Consider the following 25,354-nt stretch of genomic DNA (forward strand, 5'->3'; position numbering starts at 1 on the left):
GCTTCAAAAAAAAATTGCTGACTGCCATTTTGCTTCTTTTTTTTTTTTTTAATGGAATACTTTTCAAGAGGGGTGGAAGCCTCCGAACAATGTGACACAATTAATGGGACGTCATGACAATTGCTTTATACAATAACTCGATGGAACAAGTCATGTGCATATGTTATATTGTTGTCACGTCCTGGCTTAAATCATTACCATGGAATGGCCCATATATTGACTATAATATAATATAATATATTATATTATATAGTATATACGACAATACAGCATACACTCATGACTTGTTGCATCGAGTGGTATTAACTAATCACCCATACACCAGGAACTGAACGCCCATGGGCACACATTTAACATTATACAGCATATATAATGTATCTCACTTGCGCTTGCTTTTAGGTTTTACCTAGTTAATATTACATTTATTAGGCAGTATGTGATAGTATCACTGATACAAAAGGCTCATGCTATTGCTACAACAGTAACAACTGTACAAGGGAAAACTATGAACTTTGATGCAAGACTACCACTAGACACTGGAGCTTTTCCCACAACAAACCTACAAACTAAACAGTCGGACGTCAACGATAGCGCATTTCGGCCTTCTTGTATGCTCAGCATTAGCTTTACAAACCCTAACCCTAACCCTGAATGTGGAGATAATTATAAAAATACCAGAATATGTTTTATTTTAATTTTTAATACAAACACAGAAATCAAAACTTCGAGATATTCTAACGGAAACTGATGATATGTTTTACTTAATTAATATAGAATGACAATATATGTAATCAATATCTACTTGTTGGGAATAAATAATTATGTGCATTTGCATAATCTACCTGACAAATATTCTGTTTTACACGGCGAAACTAAACTCCATGTTAGCAGAACCTGCCATGTTTTCGTTACTTCCGCCTTTGAGTCTGCGCATCATGATCAAATCCCTCCCACCTCTCGCGAGATGTTAGGATGCTCTTCATTCGGACCATCAGAAGACAGTGAGCGCTTGCGTCTGTCAATCGACTGATGTTTGTATCAAATGATTGTAATATTTTAATGATGATGATGATGATGACGATGACGACGATGATGATAATAATTATAATAATAAAAATAATAATAATAAACTATGGTACTTGTAAAATGTTTTGCGAGCACTCGCCATCCTGAACTCCTAACAATCGGAACTTCTCGATTGTGACACGAATCATACCTCGGATTGATGACAATCAATATTATGGAAACTCCATTAGATCATGTGGTATTTAAATGATAACGAAAAAAAACACCCTTTTTTATCTAAATATTTACTAGGTTTTTTATTTAATACAAATACAAAAATGTGTATTCAACCTCAGCCCACAGTACATTTATTTTACTGAGTTGCATACACTGTAACACACTAGTGTTGGGAATCTATCGGAATTTCATCATCGATCATCGGTTATAAGCTGTTGGCTCCAACCGATTAACTTTCAGTGACACAATCGGTTATAATTACATGATCATAAGAAGACATGAGATACAAAAACCATACACCTACTGTCGTGTTAACCGATATAGATCCTATTAATCGCTAATTTAACCTAAGCTATTTTAATATATTATTTCTTCATGTACACATGAAAAGAAACACCAGCGTCAACATATTTACATTTCATCAGTTAACATTTCCCCACACAATCGATGATGGATTTTTATAATCGTTCATCACATCGGCTGAGCCAACCCGATCAATTATCGATTATCATGATAATTGATCACTGGATCAAATTTAAATAATATATAAATATGGTATACATTCAAGTTTGAATACAGCACTAGCGCATGGGCGGATCCAAGGGGGGGGGGGGGGAGGGACCAGGGGGACGCGTCCCCCCCCCCCCAAAATTGTTCAAGTGCCCTCAAAATGTCCAAGTGCCCTTTTTGTTTGTAGAATTTTTTTTTTTTAAGTAAACAATAATTATATTGTAGATAAATGAAATCAAGATTTTCGTGTACATGCGCAAGCTTGCAGATATGTGTCTGTGTTATTGAGTCTCAATGGGGCCCCATTGGGGTTCTAACGCGAGTGACGCCAATTTACTTCATTATTGCTAGTATATTATGACGTAGAACTGTAGGAATTCATATTAATTGTAAATATCAAAACTTGTAGTAAGGTGCCCTTTTGACGAGTCAATGTGCCCTTCTTTTTTGGTCCCCCCCTAAAAATATTTCCTGGATCCGCCCATGTAGCGTAGGAAGCACGGGGGTGCAGAGTATCATGTGCCCCCCCCCCCCCCCACTTTTTAGTAGCAGCGATGGTTTTTATATATTTATACATGTATTTATATATGTATACATATGGATGTGCCCCCCCCCCCCCCTACACACACTTTTTGGCACCTTCCTACGCCTGTGTAGAGTATATAAACAAGTACATGTCGTACTTACCATTTATTTTGCTCCGTTACAAACATGACAAATATTCCAGTTTAGTATTTTAAAAAATATATATATATATTTATATTTTAAATAAAAAATCATATCCCTGTATATGCAAACATATCATACATTATAGTGTCCATACTAATATTTCACTATATATACATGCATGTATATCTAGACACACAAATACGTTTATTTTTTCATACATAATTCTATATTAATACTAATACTGCAGCATTTTGTTGCGTATGTCCATTGCTTTCTTAATGTATATGGCTAGATTTTTCATGGTTAAGTATTTTTTAGATTGAAACAGGTGCACAATATTCTTAAGTAGAAGATTTATAAGTCAATAGTTTGGTAAAACGTTTCTTCTTAAGTCACCAGGGCATACAAGGATGAAATGAAATTCATCTTTTTATAAAACCAGTATTGCAAATCTTATATATTCTGTCTTCTGTCAGAATGTCAAACCTACGCCCTGTTTCTAAGTTATGTGTTTTATTAATGTAAGTTTCATTTAATAAATCTGTATTAAATTATTGCGCCGTCTGAACGACGAAACTGTTATCCAAGATCAAGACCATATAGCCAGGATTTTATAGGGTGGGGGGTGGGGGTGGGGGGGGGGGGGCAACCCACACTATGTATGTATGTACATGGTATGTATGTACATGGTATGTATGTATGATTTTATCAAATTTAAGACAGTAAAAAAAAAAAAAGGTTTGATGGTGTGTGTGCATTGCCCCCGTGCTACCTCTCCTCGTTACGTCACTGCATATATATATATATATATATATATATATATATATATATATATATATATATATATATATATATATATATATATATATATAAATAGAGGATTCGTCACGAGTATTTTTTAATATGGGAAATATCAACCGAGGCTTCGTTAACCTGTATTTGTCGAGGCTCTGCCGAGACAAATACAGATTAACAGGCCGAGGTTGATATTTCCCATATTAAAAAATACGAGTGACGAATTCTATTTATCATATCACTGTCAATTTTGTTTATTTTCCACTTAAATGATTAATAAACAAAACCCCAACACTCGGAAGTAACAATCTGTTATGACGTATGAATACATGTACATGTCAATCACTCAGCTGATAATCGGTTTGTCAATACGCCTTGAAGGTTATCTATGCTTTCTGAAACTAGGTTAAAAGCGGAAACAAAGATTATAGCTATTTAAACAATTTAATACTAATTTAACAGTTTTATATATAAACAATGAAATTATAATAAAATAATTGACAATAGCCAAATTTTTCAAAATAACTTTTCGCGGCATTTTGCCGAGTACTACGTCATTGTCAGACATAGGCCTATCTACGTCACTGACCTATTTAAGGGCTTCCATCAAGTTCAGTCTGAGTCTGAATCACTGTCGAAAATGATTCTTCGTCGTTTTAGGGGTACAACAGGACTTTTAGGCTGAGCCACATTTATTACGATGTTGCCCCCACTGACATTGCCTCCAAACATGGTGTTCACACCGCCGTAAATATTGATGATCTTTGACAAATGTGTCTATGTTTGTGTGTGTGTGTGTGTGTGTGTGTGTGTGTGTGTGTCTGTGTGTGTGTTGTGTGTGTGCGTGTGTCTGTGTGTGTGTGTGTGTGTGTGTGTGTGTCTGTGTGTGTCTATGTGTGTGTGTGTGTCTATTGTGTGTGTGTGTGTGTGTGTGTGTGTGTGTGTATGTGTGTGCATGAGCGGATCCAGGAAATATTTTTAGGGGGGGACCAAAAAAGAAGGGCACATTGACTCGTCAAAAGGGCACCTTACTACAAGTTTTGATATTTACAATTAATATGAATTCCTACAGTTCTACGTCATAATATACTAGCAATAATGAAGTAAATTGGCGTCACTCGCGTTAGAACCTCAATGGGGCCCCATTGAGACTCAATAACACAGACACATATCTGCAAGCTTGCGCATGTACACGAAAATCTTGATTTCATTTATCTACAATATAATTATTGTTTACTTAAAAAAAAAAAAATTCTACAAACAAAAAGGGCACTTGGACATTTTGAGGGCACTTGAACAATTTTTTGGGGGGACGCGTCCCCCTGCCCCCCCCCCCCCCCCTTGGATCCGCCCATGGTGTGTATGTGAGTGTGTGTGTATGTGTGTGTATGTATGTGTGTGTATGTGTGTGTGTTGGTATGTGTGTGTTGGTGTGTGTATGTGTGTGTTGATGTGTGTGTGTGTGTGTGTGTGTCGGTGTGTGTGTGTGTGTGTGTGTGTGTGTGTGTGTGTGCATAGTGGTCAGTCGAAGGGGCCTTTGATAAAACAGTGGATGGTTCCATGAATCTCTGTCTAGTGTTACGTCTAAAGGAGGACGGCCACTCCCGAGAATAACTTGTACTGGAAATTTCACCCTTCTAGCACCGCAACAAAGAGGACTGCCACTCCCAGATTCCTTATTAAATCCAAATTAGCACAGGGCAGAACTCGTTGGAATACATAGAGCTGTGGTAACATGCACTCATGAATCACTGTAAAAACACTGATGACATCAGGTGTTCGTGTGAGCTTATCCTGCCCCACGGGACAACTGGTAGCACCCACGATGAGTACTGCCACCACAGCTGTCAAGCCCGTCACTTCATCTAAAACGATGAAAAACATCGTTAGACATCGATGTAAGTTTATATTTGTCTGCTAACGATTCAGGACAAATTCTACTGTTTACGAAATGTGGCAATTTTGAATTTATTGAGATAATTATGAAAAGATATGTTTTAATCTACATGTTGACATTCCATGTTGTTGTAGTTTTTTTTTTTTTTTTTTTTTTGTGTGTGTGTGTTTTTTATTGTTTGGTTTTGTTGTTTGGTTTTGTGGGTTTTTTTGTTTCGGGGGGGGGGGCTGTTTTTTGTGGGGGGGTTTTTTGTTTATGGGGGATGGGTTTAGCTAATGCATTAGATTATATACTTACAAGTACCTGCCTTCTGGGGCTCTCCTGGGTACATACTTCCGCTATCTGGACTGGGTTAGGAAAGTAGGTTAGCAGTTAGTTTGTTAGCAGTTAGTTTGTTAGTGCTTAGTAAGATAAAAGTCGGTGTACACAGTAGTCTTACATCTACCTTTGAATCGTTAAACTTGTACTGAGTGGGAGCCAATACCGGGGGGCGAACCCAATACCTACCAGCCTTAAGACCGCTGGCTTAACTACTACAGTGGTAAGGCCGGTTATGCGTGATTGGATTACCAGTCGTGGTTACTATTTATTTTAGTCGTGGTTACTATCTATCTATTAACAACAATTTATGATATACTTTTAGATGTGGTTACTATCTATCTATTAACAACAAATTATAATATATTTTTAGTCGTGGTTACTATCTATCTATTAACAACAAATTATCATATACTTTTAGTCGTGGTTACTATCTATCTATTAACAACAAATTATAATGTACTTTTAGTCGTGGTTACTATCTATCTATTAACAACAAATTATAATATATTTTTAGACGTGGTTACTATCTATTCATCTTGTATTTTTTTATTGATGTCGTTCATCATTTCAGTTTTGCATTTACCATAGTTTGACACCCAATACCCGATGTATTTGTCGTGTTGTTAAACATACTCTTAGTCGTGAATACTATCTACAGTATACATTCACAACAAATTATTATATACTCTTAGTCGTGGATACTATCTACAGTATACATTCACAACAAATTATTATATACTGTTAGTCGTGGATACTATCTACAGTATACATTCACAACAAATTATTATATACTTTTAGTCCGTTCTAAAATAAATCCTAGATCTTTCATCCCCACCCAATCGAGAATAAACTAGCACAACCACATTGTATACACAATTATAAATAAAAAAGAATAGACGTATTCTAACATTTTATTTATTGCTATTCGGTAAACACAATTGTACAAATCCATTTCGTCTCCATTTTAAAACAGATTATGAACAGTTTTGAAAATATTTTGTTGCGCTTAAAGGCTGACATTAGGCTAGGCATACTGTAGCCCGAGTACTCTGACTGTAAGAGAGCTAGACGGACATTTGGACATAAATACGCTCTCATTACAGTCAGAGACCAAGCTATGTATTTTTTTGGCAATTCCCGACAACCAAAAAGTTGGCAAAGATTACCGCTCTAATACCACAACAATCCTATGTTTGACGTCAAATACATTTACATCGATCATTTTCGAGTTGATTGATTAAAAGAAATTCAGATATTAATCACTAATACACACACTACAGAAAGAAACCCGACAGCACCCACATTCAGCCGACCTATATCGTGACGATGCGTCACATGATCGCCCACTCAGCCATTCCGTCTTCTAGGGGCCGTCTCAAAACGACACATATTTTAGTTTTAAACGATATTTATTGCCGTCAAAATGCGGTTTGGGATTGGCCAACAGGCAAGAGCCTATATTAAGGCCTCTCCCTACATTTATAAATACAAGTTTGATACATCAAGATGACAGAAATAGTATAATAATTTAAATAAATTCAAATTAGCTAAGATGAGAAGAATGGAAGAGAGAGAGAAGAAAGGAAAAATAAAAATAGATAGTTGGTATGATATTATTTAGTCACAGTTGGGAAGGGAGAAGGAGGAATAATGAATGGTTAGTTATCGAAACGTTTGCTATTAATTATAAAGTCTTGAACAGATTTAAATATAACACTATTTTCGTGGGTACTAAAATTTGGGTCACCAAATAATAAAGTCTTGCAATTAAGATTGTGATATTTTGACAGGTGAGTATTACGAATTACATTATATAGTGGACAATAACATAAAAAATGTACTGCATCTTCAATAAGATGTCCACAAGTACAAAATGGACTGTCACTTACGTGTCTTGCAAATTTATGACCATTTAGATCGCTAGTTCCCAAGCGGAGTCGACTATGTAATATCTGTTGCCTTCTATCACCATCGTAAAACTGGCACGGTACAATTGGGTCTGATTTATTTAATTCTGATTTAAATCTGTTTAACGATGAAGAATTCCTAATATCGGACGTTATATTATTCCATAATTTAACTGCGGAAGGAAAAAAGGAATTCGCGAAAAGTTTAGTTCGACAAAAGTATGTAAGGAGGCGATCTACATTACGAGTGTAATATGGTTTTTTTGCAGAAATGGGGCGTGGTAATTGTAATGTCAAGAATGTGGGGAGCAAGTTATTAGAAAGTTTATACATCATACATAGTTTATGGCGACTTCTCCTTTCTGATAAAGATATAAAACTAGTTTCGCTATATAGTAACTCATGAGATGTTCCCCGAACAGAACCACAAATTGTACGCAAAGCGTCCAAGTGTATATTTTCAAGATTGTATGCCTGTTGGAGACTACAATTATCCCAAAGAATATCGGTATAATAAAAAATGGGAAGAATAAATGATCTATAGATTTTTACTAATGATTTTCTAGATAATCTATATTTAAAGGATCGAAGGCAATTTACCATTTTACTGGCCTTACTTACAATATTTTGTATATGGAAATCCCATTCCGCAGATTTCTGGAATGTAAGGCCCAAGTGTTTATGGACATCAACCTCTGATACCTGTACGTTGTCTAAAAATAACTTAGGATTGCTGGGTTTTTTCATTTTTCGGCTAAACAACAAGGTTTCGTTTTTTTCGGGACTGAACTTAACAAGCCACCGTTTAGCCCACTTGTTAATATGCTCTAAGTCAGAGTTTAAAATATTACAACATAGTTCAGGATTTTCAACAGTAATAAATAATGAGGTATCATCAGCGAACAATCTAATATTTGAAGTAATCCCATTAACAATATCATTTATATATACCAAAAACAAAATAGGACCAAGAACAGAACCTTGCGGAACACCTGCGGAAATGGGTTTAGTATGAGAGAAATGGTTTTGTAGTACTACACATTGTCTTCGATCAGATAAACAGCTGTCCCGAAATCCCTACAGTTTCTAATTTATAGATCAGACCCTTATGCCAAACTCGATCAAATGCTTTGCTTATATCGCAAAATACTGCTCTAACTTCTTTCCCTTCATCCATAGAATGACAAATAAAATGATAAAAATCAATTAGTTGGTTAACAGTTGAATCGCCAGGAATAAAGCCAGACTGGAATTTTGTTATGGTGTTATTTATTCTGAAGAAATTGAAAATGTGCTTAAAAATGCATTTTTCGAAAAGTTTGGAGAGATTACTTGTAAGTGAAATGGGTCAATAATTACTTGGTTCATGAATACTACCCTTTTTATGAATAAGATTTACGTTAGCAAGTTTCCAATCTGAGGGGAAAATGGAATGGTGTAATGATAGATTAAACAAGCGTGTTAGAGGGTATGAAAGTTCTTTAGCTAGTAACTTAAGTAATCTATTGCTAATAAAGTCGGGGCGGATGATTTGGATGTATTAAGGGTGTTTAAGATATCTTCTACTTCGGATTGTACTAGCTCTATTTCTATAAGTGGATCAACTGTAAGGTCTACTGTCGGAAGCTCTCCTTGCGGGCAGTGTAAAGTAGATTGTATAATAAAGAATTCATTAAAAACATTGGCTATCTCCTTAAGATTATCAATAACGTTACCATCGACAAGCAGCGGTGTTATAGTTAAACTAATACTCCCACGATTTTTAAAGTGAGAATTAACAAGTTTCCACCAATATTCCACATATTTTGAACACTAACCTTTCCTGTCATGGACGGAGGAGCCGGCCAAGGCCGGACAACAGCTTGTTCTGAATGTGCACGTAAAACCCTATAACATGACATGACATGAACACTAACAGTCACATTATATCCTCTTCTTCTTTCCTGATTCCACTGAGAGACAGCTATGAAGCTAGACGTGTCGACGTGCGCTCTGAACTTGCCCCGCAACCAGGACGGGAGACCGCTGCCAGACGGGAGCCACTTCGAGCTCCACAACATTCGGCTCCAAAGCTCAGCGACGGGACTCATCGTGACGCACCGGCGCCAGCAGACCTACCGACAAGCGATCCTCCTCTACGAGATGGACAGTTCAACAATCCACAGGATCGTCAAGACGATTTGCCGCGCCGGTTACCGCGTGGTCATCAGAGATCTGCTCTCTATGTTTAAGTAGTTTATTATTTGCAAAAAAATATACATTTTATAGGCATACAAACATATTTACAATAAAATAATACATTGTACACATTGCGGGGAATGATGAGGTCTACAGGATAGACCTATTAAAAGTTATCATAGTCGATAGTAAAAATACGGTAATGAAATAAATACATAAATGAAAACATACTCATAAATCAAGGTTGTTTGTTCTATGTGTGGTAGCAGTTATCAATTATGTACACAGTTTAATTAACTCTCTTGAGTTATCGGTGGACAGTAGTTGTGATAATTTCAGAGTTGATGGTTTATTATAATAATAAGTTTTAATATATTTATCTCTTATAGTATAGTAGAACGGACAAACTAGAACAAAGTGATATTCGTCTTCTAGTACGTTCATGTTGCAGAGATTACATATCCTATTGCTTCTATTGATATGATGGTATCTGCCCGTTTCTATGGAGAGAATATTTGCAGAAAGTCTAAATTTACTCAAAATACGTTTATATTTCAGGGCGATGGTTTCTGAAGGTAAGGTTGTAGACAAAAATTATTAACAATGAATTTGTATAGGAGACACTTTGGAGAATTATTAAATACAGCAAACATAGCCTGAATAAATTGATCTGTCATTCTCTGCTTGAATAATGATAAAAATGTTCTGCTATTTTCTACATTTTGATTGTACCATATATGGCCAAAACCATTAGTGAGAAGGAGGTCTCGTACTTGACTAACCCAGTTGATGGTACGTGGTTTTCTTATGCACTCGTCATAGAGGGCGGTATAACACTCTTTTAAAATACAGTTATCTGTATTCAACAACTTTATCCAATATTTTACAATTCGTATATTCCTACTTATATACAGAGGTGATCGGCCTAATTCATAATACACCATCATATTAGTAGTGCTTCGTTTCACGCCTGAAATACGTTTACAAAATTGCAAATGTAGAATCTCGTGGCTGTTTGCTTTGTTAAAACCCCACACTTCACACCCATAAGTTAAAATACTACTAATATATGTATCAAACAATGATAGTAAGGTTTCTGCATTTAAAAAATAGTTACTAGTTTTAGCAAATAAAGCAGCCATAGCTTTTCTAGCTTGGTTGCATATTACCGTCTGAGAGGTGTTAAATTTTCCATTATAATGAAGACGACCCCCAGGTAGTTAAAACTATCGACAATTTCTAAAGTTTGTTCGTGATAGGTCCACTTTTCTTCAGGTTTCACATTTCCACCTTTTCTGAATACTATGATTTTACTTTTATTAATATTTATTTTTAAATTCCACTCAATTGTGTATATATACAAAGTGTCTAACATACTCTGCAATTCATGTACACTTTCAGAGAACAATACTGTATCATCGGCGTACATTAGAAGACAGAGGTGAAGCATATTTAACTGGTATAGACAGTCCGTGGTATTTTACAGTTCCATTTCTAAATCATTGACAAATGAAGAAAATAAAAATGGCGAGAGGGCTTCTCCCTGAATTAGACCAGATTTGTACCAGAACGATTCAGATATTTTCCCCTGATATTTAACACATGATTTGATCTGACCATACATTGATTTTACAACATTTACAAGCTTGCTATTTAATCCTAATTTATAATGTTTTAGCCATAATGCCTTATGTTCAACAGTATTAAATGCTTTACTATAGTCAATAAAGGCACAATATAGTATTTTATTATTGCCAAGCGTAAGAGCTATAAGGCTATGTAAAGCAAAAATAGCGTCAACTGTGCTGAAACCAGGCCTGAAGCCAAACTGGGCATCAGATATTATATTGTAGGTTGAACTCACATTCAGTAATCTATTGTTTAAAATTGAGGTAAACAATTTTGCTAAGTGGCTCATGAGAGTAATACCTCTATAATTGTTTGCATTGTTTTTATCACCCTTTTATCACTCTAAGAAGCAACTCATCCCATCGCTGACTGCAACTCCGGACATCGGCTCGCCGTAGTCGCCAACCTCTCCCCTAACGACCTTAACAAGGCCACTCGCGTGAACACATAGATCGGACTTTAAACTTTTAGACCTTCGTTCAAAATTTTATGTCGAAATTACCCTTTTTTTAAATATATTATTAAATAGTCCGATCCTCTCTTCTTTCTCTTATTTATTTTTGGACTGTCCTTCAAAAATGCTCCAAATTATATAAATATTCGGCCGAGCAGTCAATTCATTTTATTTTTGGCTTGTATTTTTTTTTTTTAATCCTACTAATTTCTTTTACTAATTGCTAATTTCAAAATTCTGTCCATTCACCCCCCACCCCCCGTTAAACTAGTTATCTATCTATCTAATTTCTTTTTGGCCGCCTAATCTAATCTAGCGACCAAATTTAATGAATAGATTTTATTTTTATTAATTATATTAATTAGAGATGCGCATCAAAATTTTAAAGGCCCACTATTTAATTTTTGGATGTAAATTTCAAAATTGTCCCCTTAATTTTTTCTGTCCCAGAGCAAGTCACTGGCTATCCAGAGACAGGCCCCGGGACGGACATGCTTGAAACTCTAGTGGTATATGAGCATGTAAAAATTATTCGCACTCGCACTCAAAACGACAAGTGCTCGACAATCACCAAAAAAAGTTTGTTTTGTGTAACGACACCACTACAGCACATTGATTCATTAATCATCGGCTGTTGGATGTCAAATATTTGGTAACTTTATCACTGAGTTAGAGAGGAAACCATTAGCCAACTCTTCTATGTTGTAAAGTCGCTTGGTATGAGACGGCCCTGTTACTGTTGTACAAGGCGGAATCGCCCAGTGGGCGATCACGTGATCTACGTCACGAAATAGGTCACCGAGCTGTGTAATTCTTGCGACGGAGTGTCAGGAAGCGTAGCTGAATGTGTGTGCTGTCGGATTTCTTTCTGTAGTATGTGTATTAGTGATTAATATGTGGATTTTTTTTAATCAGTTAACTAGAAAATGATCGATGTAACGGTATTTGACGTCAAACATAGGATTGTTGTGGTATTAGAGCGGAAATCTTTGCCAACTTTTTGGTTGTCGGGAATTGCCAAAAAAATACATAGCTTGGTCTCCGACTGTAATGAGAGCGTATTTATGTCCAAATGTCCGTCTAGCTCTCTTACAGTCAGAGTACTCGGGCTAGGCATACTGAAGTTGATAAAGTTTTATAAAATAACATACTTGCAATAGATAAGACGTTTGCTAGTTTTTCTGCAAATCTGATTTCTTACATAGAGAATAATACATGAGTGGCCATTAGATACCATTTGTCTCACAACGAGCTGTTTTAAAAGTACCTAATGAGCGAAAGAATGAATGAATGAATGAATGAATGTTTAACGACACCCCAGCACGAAAACTACATCGGCTATTGGGTGTCAAACTATGGTAATGCAAATAAATAAAGTGATGATCAACATCGATATAAAAATTCAAGGTTTAAACAAAAACAGTGTAAAGATCTGTGCAAAAATACACATACAAATATCACAGAATTTTACGGACACCGAATTTTACTCTAAACTTCAATTTGTGCTGTATTGGCCATTCTCAAAGAGAATGTTACACCCCTGCACCACGGTGAGGTTACAGCACGCGCAGGGGCTAATGAGCGAAAGAGAGTTTGATACGTTTTTAAACAACGAGTTGTGAAATAAATAGTATCTAACGGAGTCGGACACAAATGTATTATTCTATTTCTTACATATCATCAAAAACCAGGTTTTAAGCAAATTATAAAAAATGTTTTCGACTAAAGGTTACTTACAGCCGTTGCATTTGTATCTAACTTGCGCGTCAGACACATGATTGTCAGGTTTACTATACATCACAGTGTAATCTATTTCCACCGTGTTGTTTTTCATTTGATGCATGTCAATGGTGACCTGGTCATCACCTAGGAGCAGCCAGTTGTATGTCTTGAAATTGTTAACACACGTACGTGTGTAAACAACCCATGCGCTATCAAAAATAACGCATGATGTTTTCACCAACGGATGTGTAAGAAACACTTGTTGGTGAGAACATCATTCGTTATTTTTGATAACACATAATTGCTAACACATATACGTGAATGAACATTTTAAAGACATGCGACTGGCTGCTTCTAGGTGATGACCAGGTCATCAATGCCATACCATCCAATGATAAAAAAGAACGGTCGAATCAATCACTCCATGACGTACAGGATAATTTGAAATTGACTTGTCTGTGCCGCACAAGTTAACTATAAACGCAAAGATCGTAAATAGGTTTTTGTTCGAAAAGGCAGTTAATTTGTTTTGGTTTTTTTAATTTCAGGATATGTAAGAAGTAGAATACAACATTCATGTCCGTTTGATACCATTTATCTTACTTGTTTAAAAACGTATCCAACTCGCTTTCGCTCGTTAAATACGTTTTAAAACAACTTGTAAACTAGACCAAGCCTTCTCCGAGCTTTCAGACAGCTCGGCCAGACTGGTGTTGACGTCACAGACGGAGGGTATTATTCACATACGAGTTTAGGTTTGCCTAGCAAATCCGTGGCTATCGTCATCCATGTGAGCGATTGTTGATCTCATCGTCAAACAGGTTCACATATGGCGACGGAACATGACTCATATGTACATCATCAGTGGAAACTTGAAAGGTATTAGGTATAGGGACGAGAATTTGCAGCCTTTGGCCCTTTCGTCACTTTTTCATTTGGCAAGACGACATTGCCAAACCCCACCATGCCAGGGTTGTAACAGATTTCATCACACAAAATGGTGCTCCTAACCGAATTAGCCTTCATAGATGTAAAGATCAAGATGATGACATGTCAAAACAGTGATATCAGGTGCTCGCGAAAAGGTAGCATTTCCTGCTACTAAAGTTGTCAAGTCCGTCACTTCATCTAAAATGATGGAGAAAAAAACGTTTCTAACTTGTATACCATTAACTATATTTACATATTGATTATGTCAGTGCTCTGACAACCATAACGTTTATACCATATATTTTGGCATAGATTGCCTGGACTATAATCTTGGGTCCCCTGTTTGTGCCTGGGGATGGGCAAATTTTACTAAAGCTGCACAGAGAAATGCATTTAAACTTTAATTTATCCACAACTACTAGGCCATTTTCAATTATATTTGGTGGTAACCTTTTTTCTTCTTTTTTTTGCTCAAGGAGAAAAACAAATCGTGAATTTGGTCATTCTGCGCTCTCCAGGAAAATGGGTGTGGTAGACTGGGTCAACAATTTACTCAGGTGACCATTTAGGCCCATGGGCCTCAAGTTTCCTTCAATTTATTACAGTTATTATTTTAATTACGGTGACCCCATAATACCATATTGTAATATACATATATGGGTCGTACCATGGTTATAGCCATAGTTTGCCACAAGTTTCTGGCGTTCATCAGATGGCTGTGATGACGTGCACTCGTGAATCGCTGGAAACAAAGGCTACATCCATGGTACGATCCATGTATGCTCACCCTGTATAATGATGAGCACTACTACAGCCATGTTGTCATTCGATATGCTAGCATTGTTATATATATATACATGTTGTAAAACAACCTCACATATGTGATAGCAATAACAACTGAAAACTGTGAATGTTTTGTGTTTTCAGAACGATCTCAGACTGTCTGGCTGCATCCCTTCAACATTCCCATAGACAGGACAGCACATACCACTATATTTGGTGTGTCCAGTGAGTGTGATCGATCCTACGACCCACTGCACCGCATGAGAAGGGTCTTTCATTGAGCTGAATCCCAGCCCTCACCGCCATGTGTAAACAAGAATTAAATCCTCAACAATGTAGGTTTCTAAAAACGATTTATTCAGTATCCTTTGTATTAATGAATGCATATTATAAAATGTAATCAGTCTAATGCATTTTATTTATATATAAAATTCATCGTAGTTCACTTTGATATACAAAAACAAATTGCATTTTAAATTTTAGCTATTACCAAAAACTAATGCTTATAAATAAGCAAAATAAATGTTAAAATAATATAAAAAATTATATAAAAGTATAAAAATACCATGGGAACATAAAAATAAAGAGATGTATGATATGCATATACAAAATCTCTGATAAATTCCAAGCAATACATTTACATGGTTGTGTTTTTCATAATTCTGAAAATCACACCTTTTGAGCAAACATTAATACACTGTTATCTCATAGTAAATATTAAATAATTACCTCGTGGGCAGCGTGGATTTCAGACAAGATGATTTAATAAACTATTAAACATTCTCAACTAAGCGGACAGTGAAAGTGATCTATATTTTCACGAGCATACAAATAGTAATAACAGGATAGCACATACCACGGCCTTTGATATACCAGTTTTTTGGGCACTGACTGGAGCGAAAAATAGCCCAATGGGCTCACCATCGGGGATCGATCTCAGACCGATCGCGCATCAAGCGATCACTTTACCACCGGGCTACGGTGATGGCTGCAAATCAGTGCCATTCTCTTACAAGAGTCTGTGCTCTATCGACCACGCTAATATACCATCACTAGACTTTGAAGCATTGTTCATGTAGCTTCTCTTTCCAACCAGTGCACTACGACTGGTATATCAAAGGCCGAGATATGTGCTATTCTGTCTGTGGGATGGAGGGTATAAAATACCCCTTGCTACTAATGGAAAAAATGTAGCGGGTTTCCTGACATCCAATAGCTGATGATTAATAAATCAATCCGCTCTAGTAGTATCGTTAAACAAAACAAACTTTAAGGTTTTTTTTTTTATCATATAGCAGTATGAAGCACTCTATACCATCACCACCCAGTACTATCAATTAAGCTGATATTCCAGCACTACTACTACGTTAGATTTTGAAACTGTCCATGCATGTAGCAGCGTGAAACCCTATATAGTGGTTGCCGCTGTTTGAACTGGTTGCAGATAAAGCCATTCTATAGCAGCGTGAACATGTGGTCTGTGAGGGACGTGCCCTAAACCATAGGAGTGTAGGGGCACGTTAATAGAGTTCAAGTCTATAGCCGATTGCTGCTGTTTGAACTGGCCCCAGTGCTGCCTGTGAGGTGAACGTTTTCAACATGTTTTGCGGTGCTCGAGGCAGCCGTTTTCTGTTTAGGACAGCACAGCGACTTCCAGCTGTCCCTGACGGTCTTGTCCCTGGCCGTGAACAGCAGGAAGATGAGGAAGCCCTGGATCGTGTTGGTTACCGTGAAGACGTACTGAAAGACGACCCGAGCGTCCGAGATCGCCAGGTAGCCGAACATCCAGCTCAGCCCTACAAGAAAGAAAAGCAATGTTTATTGCATCACACACGAAAGATAAGCAATGTTTACTGCATCACACACGAAAAGAAAAGCAATGTTTACTGCATCACACACGAAAGAAAAGCAATGTTTACTGCATCACACACGAAAGAAAAGCAATGTTTATTGTCACACACACGAAAGAAAAGCAATGTTTATTGTCACACGAAAAAAAAGCAATGTTTATTGCATCACACACGAAAGAAAAAGCAATGTTTATTGCATCACACACGAAAGAAAAGCAATGTTTATTGTAACACACGAAAGATAAGCAATGTTTATTGCATCACACACGAAAGACAAGCAATGTTTACTGCATCACACACGAAAAGAAAAGCAATGTTTACTGCATCACACACGAAAAGAAAAGCAATGTTTACTGCATCACACACGAAAGAAAAGCAATGTTTATTGTCACACACACGAAAGAAAAGCAATGTTTATTGTCACACGAAAAAAAAGCAATGTTTATTGCATCACACACGAAAGAAAAAGCAATGTTTATTGCATCACACACGAAAGAAAAGCAATGTTTATTGTAACACACGAAAGATAAGCAATGTTTATTGCATCACACACGAAAGACGAGCAATGTTTACTGCATCACACACGAAAGAAAAGCAATGTTTATTGTCACACACGAAAAAAAGCAATGTTTATTGTCACACACGAAAAAAAGCTATATTTATTCCATGACACATCAGGACATTTTAAATCTAAAATGGGGCGGGACATAGCCCAGTGGTAAAGTGATCTATTGATGTGCGGTCGGTCCAGGATCGATCCGCGGCGGTGGGCCCATTTGTGCCATTTCTCAACTGGTATATCAAATGCCGTGGTATGTGCTATCTTATCTGTTGAATGGTTCTTATAGAAGATCCCTTGCTACTAATGGAAACAAATAGCGGGTTTCCTCTCTAAGACTATATGTCAAAATTATCGTGTTTGACACCCAATAGCCGATGCTTAATAAATTAATGCGCTCTGGTGATGTCGTTAAACAAAACAAACTTTAACTTTCTAAATCTGAATCACAAAACCGTTATTTATTATTAAGACCATATGTGCATAATTTGGTAAAATATTGATTGATTCCACGAATCACTATCTAGAGCCTTGTCCATAAGAGGACTGCCACACCCGAGGAGATCCTCTACGGAACAATATTCTTCCAGCACCGCTCAAAGAGGACTACCACACCCGAGGAGATCCTCTACGGGACACTATATCCTTCCAGCACCGCTCAAAGAGGACTGCTACCGTCAAACTAGTTGTTTAAATCAAACCCAAGAGCTATTTGGTCACAATCATAACACAATGGTTAATCCAAGTGTCTGGGATAGGCAGATAGCTAAATATTCTGATGATATCTGTGTCTCTATCGCTGTTTGTGTCTGTGTGTGTGTGTGTGTGTGTGTGTGTGTGTGTGTGTGCGCGCGCGCGCGCGCGTACGTGTGTGTGTGCGCGTGAGTGTATGTGTGTGCGTGTGTGAGATAGTGTGTGTGTACTATATGTATGTGTGTGTGTGTATGTACTGTTTGTGTGTGTGTGTGTGTGTACTGTGTGTGTGTGTGTGTGTGTGTGTGTACTATGTGTGTGTACTATGTGTGTGTACTATATGTGTGTGTGTATGTACTGTTTGTGTGTGTGTGTGTGTAGTGTGTGTGTGTGTGTGTACTGTGTGTGTGTGTATGTACTGTTTGTGTGTGTGTGTGTACTGTGTGTGTATGTACCGTTTGTGTGTGTGTGTGTGTGTGTGTACTGTGTACTGTGTGTGTACTGTGTGTACTGTGTGTGTGTGTGTGTGTGTACTATGTGTGTGTACTATGTAAACCTTATCTATATAAACACAATATTAAACCCCACTGTTTAATAGAGTATCAAGTCATATTTGTTTAAAAGCGCATAATTCAACATAGCTATTTAAACGAGGATAATAAATGAATTACCAGTTATCACATTTATGTCCCGAGTTAAATAATGTTCACTTGTCACCAGCTTCAGCAAGTGACACGTTTGTTTGTTTTGTTTAACGACAACATTGGAACACATTGATTAATCAAACATTGGCTTTTGGGTGTCAAACATTTGGTAACTGTAACAGAATCTTAGAGATGAAACCCGCAACATGTTTCCAGTAGTAGCAAGAAATCTTTTATATGAACTTTCCCGCAGATAGGAAAGCACATACCACGGTCTTTGACAAGTTGTGATGCACTGGTTGTAACGAGAAAACACCCCCAAACAGTTGAATGTATCCACAGAGGTGGCTCGATCCTGCGACGCAAGCACCTGAGGTAAATCCCGCCAGCAAGTGAGAAATGAAAATAATTTCACGAGAGACTGGTACCGAGTGTTTTTAATTCTATTTATTACCTCAGATATTTGTGTATTTGTAAATGCAAGCTCTGTAAACTACGTGACGTTATTTTGAATATTTAGTACGACAGTCAGTCATTGGCGAGTGTTTCCAAACATGGAAGTGTGAACTTACCGAGGAGAATGAAGAAGAATCATGTTGAACTCATGAGTGTTTTCAAATACGAACGTGTGAACTTACCGAGGAGAATGAAGCAGAACACAGATGCCCTGATGGACACCAGGTGTCGCTGAGTGTTCGACTGAGAGCTATTCCCTGAAACGTTCGACCTGCGACAGATACTGACGGCGACCATGATGTAAAGAACCAGGTTCGCCAGGATAATAAGGCCAATGGGAAGAGCAAACGCATAGTAGAATGGAAGCAATGACATCCAACAACTGAAATACAACATAATACATGGATTACCTAGTATTATGGTATGTGTTCTTCTTAGATTTATAACATAATAACACTGCAAACATGGGTGTCACAAGTGGGGGATGGGCAGGGGATTCTTCCCTCCAACTTTGAAGCTGCAGGGGTCAGAGTATGTATTGTGACCCCTCCCTCGTCCGTTGAAAGGCGATCTAAATAAGGATTTGACTATATATATATATATATATATATATATATATATATATATATATATATATATATATATATATATATATATATATATATATATATGCTATTACCAGAGTGTTTTTCGGTATCGTCAATATCATATATTAGGAATAAAAATTGTATTATGCGAGCCTCTGGCGAGCATAATACATTATTTTTATGCCTAATATATGATACTGACGATACCGAAATACACGAGGGTAATAATCTCTTTATCATATAAGCTCAAGCTTAATACAACGTGTTTTTGTAAACTGTACACGCAACTTTAATTCCAGTCCGCCATTACTAGATATTCAAATGACGTAAGAATATGTGGCGCGCTGTATTTTTGAATGGAAATGACGTCAAACTCGAATGTCGTCATTTTGGATGTCCTTACATCAAAATAAAGTTATGCCTAACGTTTTTTGTTTCTGAACGCTGGACAGCTTTCAGTGTCAAATTGCCATTGAAATGTTTTTATTCGATGACTATGAATGTATACGTCAATTATGGAGTGTCACACAAGTACGTTTGCTTAAATGTCAATAAACCTAGTGCCGTGACCTCCATTAATTTACATCTAATTTGCAAAGTTATCAAATTCTTAAAGTATGTGATCTTAAAAAAATCACATACTTTACATATATATATATGATTCGTCACGAGTATTTTTTAATATGGAAAATATCAACCGAGTCTATGTTATTTATCCTATAACACTTCTAAAATAACATTCTAATTACTTTTGTTTATAGTAAATCACAGTACTAAAGTTGCCGCCGTCGATAATATGACGTTATCACGATTTGCGAAGATTAGTCTGACGTCACGCATTTTAAACAAATATTTGAAAACGTTACGCTCAGGTACATGGGTCTTGTTGGCTTGTAAGCAAATGACCCATCCACAGCAACACATTAGCTAGAGACCTTGCAGATTTGCATACCATTATTAAGCGGATTAATAAAGTAAATTATCATATGGGTTTATGACATGGATATCATGGGTGAGTTATAGGATATATATATTTATCATATAATATCTTACATTTTCAGTGCAATCAAAGTATGTGATATTTTTCAGATCACATACTTTAAGAATTTTATAACTTTGCACATTAGATGTAAATTAGTCGAGGTCTCGGCACTAGGTTTATTGACATTTAAGCAAACGTACTTGGGTGACACTCCATGATTGACGTATGCATTCATAGTCATCAAATAAAAACATTTCAATGGCAATTTGACACTGAAAGCTGTCCAGCGTTCAGAAACAAAAAACGGTAGGCATAACTTTATTTTGATGTAAGGACATCCAAAATGACGTCATCGAGTTTGGCGTCATTTCCATTCAAAAATACACCACGCCACATATTCGTACGTCATTTGAATATCTAGTAATGGCGGACTGGAATTAAAGTTGCGTGTACAGTTTACAAAAACACGTTGTAGGCTATTAAGCTTGACCTTATATGATGAAGAGATTATTACCATCGTGTATTTCGGTATCGTCAATATCATATATTAGGAATAAAAATAATGTATTATGCTCGCCAGAGGCTCGCATAATACAATTTTTATTCCAAATATATGATATTGATGATACCGAAAAACACTGGTAATAACCTCTATATATCCTACAACTTACCCATGATATCCATGTCATAAACTCATGTGATAATTTTAGTGTATTATTTAGTGATGATGATGATAACTAGTTTAACGTGCCCATATACCACTAGGGTTTCGAACACGCCCATCCCGAGTCCGACCTCCGATAAGATCGGTGGCCCGACTCGGGATGGAGGGGGGTGGTGGGGGGGGGGGGGGGGAGGGGGCTTTCAGAGTTGAAAATGGGCAGAATTTTGAAAATAGCAATTTGTAAAAGAGTTAATAGAATAAATTTAAAAAAAGAAAGCAAAAAGTTACAAGACAAAAAGAAAAAGAATTGACTGCTCGGCCGAATATTTATATAATTTGGATTATTTTAGAAGGACAGTCCAAAATTAAATGAGAGAAAGAAGAAAGGAACGGACTATTAATAATATTTTTAAAAAGAAGTATTTTCGACATAAAATTTTAAACGCAGATCTAAAAGTTTAAAGTCCGATCGATATGTCCACGTGAGTGGCCTCGTTAAGGCCGTTTGGGTGCACAGCTTATAGGGACGAGATGGGTTGCATCCCGTCAAGAAAACCCCTAGATTGACAGTCGATAGACGTTGAAGGTGTAGTGCTGTGCTAAAATACAGATCTTGAGAAGCCGGATCCGTCTGAACGATAGAGAGTATCAGACTAGGGTATAGTCCAGTCGTCATGGGTTGGTATAGTGGTGCGGACGGGCCCGACTCCGAAGGAAAGAAAGAAATGTTTTATTTAACGACGCACTCAACACATTTTATTTACGGTTATATGGCGTCAGACATATGGTTAAGGACCACACAGATTTGGAGAGGAAACCCGCTGTCGCCACATAGGCTACTCTTTTACGACAGGCAGCAAGGGATCTTTTATTTGCGCTTCCCACAGGCAGGATAGCACAAACCATGGCCTTTGTTGAACCAGTTATGGATCACTGGTCGGTGCAAGTGGTTTACACCTACCCATTGAGCCTAGCGGAGCACTCACTCAGGGTTTGGAGTCGGTATCTGAATTAAAAATCCCATGCCTCGACTGGGATCCGAACCCAGTACCTACCAGCCTGTAGACCGATGGCCTGCCACGACGCCACCGAGGCCGGTCCGACTCCGAAGGATACAAGATGGTATCACTATAAAGCAAAGTAAAGTCTAGAAAAGAGTAGTAGGGGCCGACCCCGCTTCCTATTTCTTCTTAGAGTGGGGCGGTCAATCTTCCAGTGCTGCTAGGACAGGCTCGGACATGTACAGACTAAACGCGAACAACCGTGGCGTTCTGCAGAATGGCCGTCATACGAGTCGCGAAAAAACAAGTCGACATACTCAGCCGGAGAAATGACGTGGAGGCAAAGAATATCGCTAAAAAAGAATCCAACCTGGTGGTGCAGGCTGTCGGAATGAGAAGCGTTCCAGCGTTCAATAAGTAGAAAACTTCATTTCGCTAACAAAAACAACGAAATGAAGGATCCCCAAGTCAAGCACACGAAAGCACGTGCAGTGTGCACAAGCGATACAAACACGTCTTACCGCGTCGAGCTCTAGACTGGGAATGTTAACCCGGTTAATAATGTTATGCAAATTTGCAAGGTCTCTAGGTAATGTGTTGCTGTGGATGGGTTATTTGCTTACAAGCCAATAAGACCTATGTATCTGAGCCTAACGTTTTCAAAGATTTTGTTAAAATGCATGGGGTCAAACTAATTTGTGCTAATAGTGAAGACGTCATATTACCGATGGCGGCGACTTTAGTACTGTGATTTACTAAAAATTTAATTAAAATGTTATTTTAGAAGTGTTATAGGATAAATAGAATTCGCTACTCGTGTTTCTTAATATGTAAAATATTAACCTCGTCTAGTTAATCGGTATTTGTCTCCGCAGAGCCTCGACAAATACCGATTACCATAGACTCGGTTGATATTTTCCATATTAAAAATACTCGTGACGATTCCTCTAATATAACAAGTCCACTTGTCTTAAATATAAATATGTATTTCTTTACACATGCATAGCCCTACATGCATACATACACACATACATACACACATACATACATATACACATACATACATACATGATACATCGTGTAATCTATGGCCAGAACACTGGGTATAAACAAATCTACTTACTATATGCTGCCTCCCCGATATATCTTGTAATCTAATGACAGAACACTGGGTATAAACAAATCTACTTACTATATACTGCCACCACAATACATCTTGTAGTCTATGGCCAGAACACTGGGTATAAACAAATCTACTTACTATATACTGCCACCCCGATATATCTTTTAATCTATGGCCAGAACAAATGAATGAATGAATGTTTAACGACACCCCAGCACGAAACATACATCGGCTATTGGGTGTCAAACTATGGTAAATTGGACAGAACAATGAATATAAACAAATCTACTTACTACGTACTGCCTCCCCGATACATCTTGTAATCTATTGCCAGAACAATGATGACAGGCAGCAGGGGAATTCCTGAAAGAGAATCCGTTACAATGTAATTCACTCAGCATACAATCCTCAGCAAGCGTGTACGTTTACATGTTAATGTACATCAAGTGATACGTTCCGGCATATGATATTCCAGATATAAAATATTTTATTATTAAGTAAAATAAACAAGGAACCTTTCGAAACACAACTATGTTTTATTACTGGAAGTACATTGTGGCCCTGGTTTGTTGACAGAAAAGAAACAGTTTAAGTGATGAACGAGTGGCAGTTTGTCTAAGCTTGTCTTGGAATTGGCAGTCCTCATACGGTAGGTGCAGGAGGGGTGAAACACTCTGTTACAGATCTCCTAGAGTGGCAGTCCTCATACGGTTGGTGCAGGAGGGATGAAACATCCTGTTAAGATCTCCTAGAGTGGCAGTCGTCATACGGTAGGTGCAGGAGGGTAATGTAGAATGATCTATACTAACTCATAGGTAATGTAGAATGACCTATACTAACTCACAGGTAATGTAGACTGATCTATACTAACTCACAGGTAATGTAGAATGACCTATACTCACAGGTAATGTAGAATGATCTATACTAACTCACATGTAATGTAGAATGATCTATACTAACTCACATGTAATGTAGACTGATCTATACTAACTCACAGGTAATGTAGAATGACCTATACTCACATGTAATGTAGAATGATCTATACTAACTCGCAGGTAATGTAGAATGATCTATACTAACTCACAGGTAATGTAGAATGACCTATACTCACAGGTAATGTAGAATGATCTATACTAACTCACAGGTAATGTAGAATGATCTATACTAACTTACAGGTAATGTAGAATGACCAATACTAACTCACAGGTAATGTAGAATGATCTATACTAACTCACAGGTAATGTAGAATGATTTATACTCACCCCAGGCTGGGATGACCGTTTTCAAGACATAGCGAGACACATAGGACCCGAGAACCTTGACAAACAGCAGGTAATGCAGAATGGCCTCCACCAACATCCACATGAAGGAGGCGGTGATGAAGTAGTGCAGCATGACGGCCACGGCGATGCAGCCTGCATCGTGCTGCGTCTGGTTGATGCCAGCCAGGAAGACGATCCACGCACAGAGCTGAGCGAGCGCCAGGTTGAACAGAGTCTGCTGGGGACGAGTTTGACGCAGTTTTCTGAAATATTACAACAACAGGCTGAACAGAGTCTGCTGGGGACGAGTTTGTCGCACTTTTCTGAAAGATTACGACAACAGGCTGAACAGAATCTGCTGGGACGAGTCTCTCCTTCCATAGTTTCAGTCATTAAATAAATAATTTTTAATGTAACATTCAAGAATAACCTATATCTTTCAAAAATAAATATGAATTACTATTTAATACATGTTTAATCTTTAGTCACTTGGGGT

At 37.4% G+C, this 25,354-nt stretch overlaps 2 protein-coding genes across 2 annotated transcripts in view; both read right to left on the minus strand.

Moving 5' to 3' along the window:
- The window catches only part of LOC121387469 (dnaJ homolog subfamily C member 13-like), a 179,263-nt gene extending 178,324 nt beyond the window's left edge, over window positions 1–939 (minus strand). The window contains exon 1 of the mRNA XM_041518594.1: window positions 843–939. The gene's annotated coding sequence lies outside the window, so the exon portion shown is untranslated. The remainder of the gene's footprint in view (window positions 1–842) is intronic.
- Window positions 940–15,356: 14,417 nt separating this feature from the next.
- Window positions 15,357–25,354, minus strand: part of LOC121387560 — a 71,033-nt gene continuing 61,035 nt past the window's right edge. Inside the window, exons 20-23 of the mRNA XM_041518715.1 lie at window positions 24,859–25,121; window positions 23,890–23,959; window positions 19,422–19,621; window positions 15,357–16,833 (exon numbers count right to left, since the gene is read on the minus strand). Coding sequence (XP_041374649.1) covers window positions 16,574–16,833; window positions 19,422–19,621; window positions 23,890–23,959; window positions 24,859–25,121 — 793 coding nt within the window. The 3' untranslated portion in view covers window positions 15,357–16,573. The remainder of the gene's footprint in view (window positions 16,834–19,421; window positions 19,622–23,889; window positions 23,960–24,858; window positions 25,122–25,354) is intronic.

This window comes from Gigantopelta aegis, chromosome 13, assembly GCF_016097555.1.
Source record: "Gigantopelta aegis isolate Gae_Host chromosome 13, Gae_host_genome, whole genome shotgun sequence".
Taxonomy (NCBI): Eukaryota; Metazoa; Mollusca; class Gastropoda; order Neomphalida; family Peltospiridae; genus Gigantopelta; species Gigantopelta aegis.